The sequence below is a fragment of the Pinus tabuliformis genome, chromosome 7, assembly GCF_031772625.1.
Source record: "Pinus tabuliformis cultivar Carrire ecotype Pingquan chromosome 7, CPIR1, whole genome shotgun sequence".
NCBI lineage: Eukaryota > Viridiplantae > Streptophyta > Pinopsida > Pinales > Pinaceae > Pinus > Pinus tabuliformis.
The window spans coordinates 1,797,772,199-1,797,779,620 of NC_142293.1; the positions used below are offsets into that span (position 1 = coordinate 1,797,772,199).

The 7,422-nt window shown below is 32.8% G+C and overlaps 1 protein-coding gene across 1 annotated transcript; it reads right to left on the reverse strand.

Moving 5' to 3' along the window:
• Positions 1-4,450: 4,450 nt before the first annotated feature.
• On the reverse strand, positions 4,451-5,125 carry LOC149255528 (uncharacterized). Its single transcript, XM_089455070.1, has one exon. It carries the CDS (start codon positions 5,123-5,125, stop codon positions 4,451-4,453), a length of 675 nt encoding a protein of 224 aa, XP_089311196.1.
• Between the last annotated feature and the right edge of the window lie 2,297 nt (positions 5,126-7,422).

The window sequence follows — 7,422 nt, forward strand, 5'->3', positions numbered from 1 at the left end:
CATGTTTTATAGAATCAAACATGGTCAACCATGGTCGAACATCACATTGTGACAAACATTGTCTCGATATGAAAAACTTCCATGGTCAACGATGGTTCAACATCACATTGTGATAAAGATGGTCTTAGGTTTATAATATCAATCATGGTCAACCATCATCAATCATAGCCAACCATGGTGAATCATAGTCAACCATGGTCAAATGTCACATTCTGACAAAGATTGTCTCAATATGAAAATCAACCATGGTCAACCATGGTTCAATGTTGCATTGTGACAAAAATTGTCTCATTTATAGTATTTATCTTAAGGTTTATATACCTTGGGTTTATAATATTAATCCATTAGGTTTAATATTACTCCCTTGAGTTTATAATGCCTTGGGTTTTTAGTATTAATCCCTTAGGTTTATTATTCCCTTGGGTTTATAATATTTATCTTAGGGTTTATAATATTAACCCTTGAGTTTAATATCATTCCATTGGGTTTATAATACCTTAAGTTTTTAGTATAAATATCTTGGGTTTATTATTTCGTTGGGTTTATAATATCAATCCCTTGGGTTTATGGATCTAAGGGCTCATATTTGTACAATATAATGTTATTCATAAAGTTTTTAATATTAGTCCTTGGGTTAAATATAATATTATTAATTAAAAATTATTAATATAAATATTTATAAACCGATATTTATTAATATTTTTTTGATTAATAAACAACTTAGGCTTCTCAAGGATTTCTACTCTACCATGGGTATGACTGTTAACACTGACAAAAAAAAAGTTATGATTATCAAGTCCAAATCCAAAGGATCTGCCATCTCTGTGAGAATAGGAACATCGAGGATGAAAACCCCTTCCTGTTAGAGTGCCCCGCATACAACCACATTAGATCTCAGTGTCACAATATTAATTAATAATAAAAATAATATTAATTAATAATAATTATTATAATCATCATATTTATACACATTCGTTAAATATCAACCACATTCTAATGTGGTTTTGCTAGTATAATCTATATCTGTAGAAAACCTCCTTAGGCTTCATCATAATTCTAAAATTCTTCAATTTCAATATAACACTTTTTCTTTTTCCTTTTCCAAATTTAAAAAGGAAAAGAAGTTATTAGTGAATTCATTAATCTAGTAGAGACATAGTAGAGACAACTAAAATATATCAACATTTTTAATTCTAAGCCATTTAATCTAGATTTGTAATTAATTAATATATTATTTTTTATTACCGATAATTTTAAAGTAAATATATTCATTATAATTTTAAATAAAAATAAATAAAAAATTGATTTTTTAAATTTTCTAATATTTTAAAAATTTAAAAATTAAAATAAATTTATATTATTATTTTATAATACTAACACAAATATATTTATTAATGTAGTTGATATAAATATATTAAACACATACACAACTACATTAATAAATGTAATTAATATATGCCATTATCTACATTAATAATTAATAATTATATAGTAAAAATTTAACTTCAAAACCATCCTTACATACGATAAAACAATATTTATTAATATAATTTAATATTTGTGATTATTACTCTCAGTATATATAAAATAATCATTAATCATAAACTAAGGATAAGAAATATATTATATGTTAATTATAATAACATTGTAGAGTATTATATTAATATATAATATATTATTGTTGTGATTGGTGATCGCCCACAAATTAATGTTATACGTCAAGAACCTCGCAACGCTATGTCCGGCCACGTAAACAATTTAGTTAATGTGTACGCGACCATTCATGCAGCAATTCTCACGGCTGTCTTCTCTGTTCAGAGTCCGGTTGAGTCAGAGGTTTGGGCAGTCTAATCCTTCTCTCCGGAGTTGTATCCACAGTAACTATCCTCCTCCTCCTCCGCATATTCGTTCAACAGTTCAATGATCTTCGGGATGGCGGGAGAGGCGAACGTGGACTCCTCAATTCTGTGGTTGAGAAGTGGAGGTGGATTGCAGGGAGAGGTGCATTTGTTTTAATGCTAATGGGGTTGTCAGTCTGCCTCTTCTTCACTTGCAGTAGTCAGCTCTTCTCCCGCATTCCCTAAATCTTCACTTGCAGTCGTCAGCTCTTCTCCCGCATTCCCTAAATCTTCTGAGGAACTTCTGTGTAGCTTGGCACGGTACCATGACTATTGTCAGTTCTTTGCAGCAATACTTTATTTCCGAGTTATAAGTTGATATCTTCGTTTGACTTTTATAGGAATGGCCTTGACCGTTACAGTGTGTTAATGAGATTATGAATCTGTGTGTTGTTCGCTCCCGCTTCTCCTAAATATCTCTAAAATTTTCTCCCCTTAGCTTTTTTAGGAGCGGTTCTTTCGTTCCCCGTTATAAGTTTAGATATCTTCCTTTTCAGAAGTATCACACCCCTCTACCAAACAGTGTTATTAATGTATTTATTTTTTCTTATTCTTTAATGCTGACCATGGATGTTTATGGTGTGGTGTAATGTTATTAATATATTTGTGTTTATGGTTTGGTGTAATGTTATTAATATATTTGTTATCAAGTATTTGTTATATTTTATTCTTTAATGTTAATTATAGATGTTTATGGTTTGGTGTTTAATGATAATTTGTATAAGATATTGTTAAAATATTTATTAATTTATATTTATTTTAAATTTAGATTTCTTGAATAAATTCTTGAATTAAGATGGATTGCATGATAGATTTTATCGCACATTTATGTGACCGAATCAAAATATTTATATTTCCCTTACAACATTTCTGGGTTCAAAATCCGATTCCGTCAGAGATCTGGGGAGTGTAATCGTTCTCTTGGTGGTTGTCTCCGCAGTAATCGTAATCGTTCTCTTGGTGGTTGTCTCCGCAGTAATCATCACCTTCTCCTTCGCATATGCTTTCAACAGTTCAATGATATTACCAGTGGCGGCCTAGGCGAACAGCTAGGACTCCTCAAATATGTGGCTCATAACTGGAGGTAGATTGCAGGGAGAGCTGCATGTGTTTTAATGTTAATGGGATTATCAATCTGCCTGTTGTTCACTTGCAGTCGTCTTCTCTTCTCACGGAGCCCCTAAATCTTCCAAGGAACTGTGAAACTTGGCGTCGTACTAATATCTCTAAAATTTTCTTACGTACGTTAGATCTTATTTAGAGTAGATTTCTTAGATTAGATCTTAGCGTAGTTATTTGCTGGACTCCTATAGGAGTGGCCTTTCCAGTTACAGCGTATCTACACTACAGTATTTTCATTATTCCAGTTGTAATCACATTAATATCACTAGTATTTGCACACATTAATATAACTATAACTAGTATTTGCACAGAAGTCGACGTCATTAAATGGAGGGGTCGGACACCTGTTTAAGATTTTTCCAGGGTTTCTTTCACCCATGATGCACATGAGCTCGTGGTAATCCCTGCGAATAATCCCTTTGTAAAAAAAACTTAGTTCCGTTGTGAGAGAATAGACGTAGGTTATGGACACCTCTGTGTGAAGGAAAATACTCGTCGATTACCCAAATGATGAGATGTTGTTCTCCACTTGGTATGGAGGTTTCACTCGACCTCTTCCAGAAAGGGCAGAGCTTGTAGCTGCTCATCTCTATTATGTAGTGAATAAGAATAATAGGGGAGGCTTCAGCGTTGTTTCTTCTTCTTACTTCACTGACAAGGATCGACCGTGCGTCTGAAGCTTCGACTCAGAGAAGACTATCTCGCCTCCAGCCAATTAAAAACGCCCAATTTTTTTGTTTTTGTTAATTTCTTTGTACGGCAGAAACTAATATCTCCTGCTTAAGTTAATTTAAAATTGTTTCTGGTTAATTGAGAATTTATAGGTTTTAAGTTTTTTTTTATTAGATTATTAATAAAATATCTTTTTGAATAATAATGATGAGTTATTTTGTATTTATAAATAACAGCCCATTATAATTATCTCTACTATTATTTTCACAATTAAATTATAATAAATTTTAATTTTAAATTATGATAAATTTTGCAATGCGTTAAAACCGAACGAGCAGGGATGAAAATGGGGTCACCTGCTCGGCTCAGGTGATTGAGTGCAATCTGGATATCGGCCGAACTATAGATATCTTGACGAATGATGTGTGCTTGCAACGCCCATGATAGTCCGTCAACCTGGAAATTGCCCTTCACTTTACGATCCAGAACTGATGTCTAGTGAATCAGGTAACTCAACAACACTTGATCCGGGAACGAAGATCTTGAATTCCGCTATGGGTTGTAACGCAGATTACCTCGTTTACCATGGCATTCGACAGAGCCCGCACGGGGCTCATTGTGCCCGCTATTATTCCAATGCTCACAATTTTCTTCTGCCTCTCCTCCATTCACAACGACCTCCATATCTCCACCCCGTACACCGTTTCCACCAGTGCCATCTTCTTCTTGCGATTCACAGCTGCTTTCGTCGCATGAGGCTACCGTTTTTTTTTGGAGATTTTGCGTTCACGAGGGCAACGATGGACGAACGTTCGATCCTGCGGCGAATTAAAGAATTCCTGCCCGCCGGCTGGGATGTCCCATGAGCGGGACTCTGTGAGGAGGAACAACCCACTGCTCTTCCTAACGGACTCCATAGCATCAGTGAGAATAACAACGACTCCTATTCTGGCGAGCAAGACACTTGTATACTTGTGCCGGAGATATCCAAGCAGCAGCTGGTAGCACACCCATCTCCTCAGCTGAGCCTGAGGATTATCAATGAAAGATTCCAGTATGTTATCAGGGTCCAGCTCTTCCATTTCGAACCCCATGATCGATCCCACTCTGATCATGTCAGGACAATCTGGGCCCTTTTTGTTTCTCCTGTTTCTTTCCTCCGCAGCTCTTCTGAAACCCTCTGCGTTGAAAACGGTGATAAAAGATGAATTCCCAGCCATCGAGGCATTCTGATAATCTTCACTTGAATCAAAATAAGAGTTCACCTTGAAGCCGAGATCGCACTCCTCTTCGACCACATTATAAATTCCCTCAGCTCTTACTGAATTTCTAGGAAAAAGTATCACCAAATCCGCCCTCGCTAGCACTCCGCTTCTGTACAACGTCCTCACAAACATCCTTACCTCGAAACCCACAACAATCAATTCATTCATTCTGGTCAGTGTGTCAGGGACTACCAATTACACTGTCCTGGAGAAAAACATAACCAATAAAAGCTAAAAACTTACTTTTGGTTTACCTATATTAATTTTATTTTTTTATTTCAAATATGTATTTTTATTTTTGTTTTTTTATTATATATATATATATATATATATATATATATATTCCTTTTAAATATTCATTGGATATATCAACCATTTTTTTTTGAAAAAGTACATATCTTCTTCGTACTAGATTGTTTCTAGTTCAATTAGATTAAATAAATTTATTTTTAGATTTTTTTTAATTAGGCGGAAATTGGTATAAATTATTATTATCATTCTCACCAAATTTCAATTCTCTCAAGCAAAATGTTCAATTCATATCAAGTAGATTATTATAATGGATTTAGATTTTATTCTTAAAAGATCTTGAGGTTAGAGAATATATTTTTTCAACTAAATAAATGGTCTCTCCATACCAGTGATCAAATTTGAAAGGCAGGTCTTAGTTTCATTTAGAAGGGCACATATTCAGGTTGCACTTCTATAATGAAAAGAATAAAAAAAAGAGCAATTCAATTGACAACAGTAAATTATTTTCAAATTTCTGTTTATTTTTTCACAAGAGAATGGTGGAACAACAACCCCATGGATGTTGTGTATAAGGCAGGTTTAATATGAGCCGCAACTAATATATCGGATGCATTTACCATTAATGGATAAACATGAGACCTATATTCTTGCTCCAGTTCAGATAAGGATTAGTTTTGTAGGAAATTTTTGTGACCAGAACATTCAAGCCAATATACAAGCAACTCAATCAAATTTAAGTTTATTGCATGAATGAAAAAATTCAGTAAAATTCTAAAAAGGTTTAGGATTCAACAAAGAGTGTACAAAGGTGTATATATTTTTGGTATCTCCTTTTTTAATATGAAAACATACCAGGAATTGGGAATCCACAAACAAATCAAATCCAGTATGTTAGGAAGCCTCTTGAATGTGCTCCTCTCCAAACATAAATCGTGCTTAAACCTTGCTTGACAGGGGTTTGCTGAATGATGAATCTATGCTTCTCTCCAGCTTAAATCGTCGTTAAACCTTACTTTGGGCAGCGTTCTGACCCATATTGACATCTAGTCGCTCTCAATTGAAACTACCAAATGTAATGGTATCAAAAGGTAATTGTGACATAATAATTAATAAGAACTTCCATCATATGCACAATTAGAAAAAACAACTCAAAAAGAAACTGTGGTTTTTGAAATGGGAGCAACTCAAAAACTGTGAAATGTAATGGTATCAAAAGGTAATTGTGACATAATAATTAATAAGAACTTGCATCATATGCACAATTAGAAAAAACAATTCAAAAGGAAACTGTTGTTTTTGAAATGGGAGTTTCTGAAATGAGATTTAAGTTTTAACATGAAAATAAATTTACAAATTCAACATTCCTAAAATTCTAATTTCAGAAAAAAAATGAAATTTAAGAAAAAGGTTGACAATTTGACAGCACTTCTTCAAAAATTTTAAGATATTATTCCAATTTCTTTTTAAATGACAAAAATCAATTTTTAATTTTTTTTTGACTTGTAAAATTTTCTCCCTACTTCAGACCCTTTGAAGGGCTCTTCGAGCCCCTCTTAGGTATATATAGTCTTGTAATGGGTTAGGCCACAAGACTTCTGAAGACCAAACCTCCCCACCTAACCGTCAGACCACATTCTCATAACAATTTTCGAGAATATTCTACCCTTCCTTATGAACTAAATATTGTTGCAATAACTTTAAATCTTAATATTAGAGTTCCTTAAACATGATCACATTATTATTATTATATATTACATTATTTTTCTATTAAATTTTATTGATTAAATTTTTAATATTTTCTAATTCTCCGTTTTACTCTAAAAGTGATTAAAATTTGTTTTTTTTTTAAATATATTTTTTAATAAACCATATTAATTTTTATGTGGTAGATTTTAAAAAATATATTTTTAATAATAATTGAACTATAATTGGATTTTTCACTTTATACGTATGTTCGTATATTCTTACCGGCTACCCATCAAATATAGAGAATATAATTCATTTTATTATTTTCGAAACTATTCATTATAAAATGTAGTTAACTTCTTATTTGGACGGGGATTTCATTTTTCATTTTGAATAAAGTACAAAAACGCAAAAGTTTACAATTTCTTCACAAACTTCCCAACGATATTTTAAATGGTAAATACGCCCACTTGGATCCTGAGATTGATGTGCTTGTCGGTCCCCCGACCAATGATCAAATTTCAACA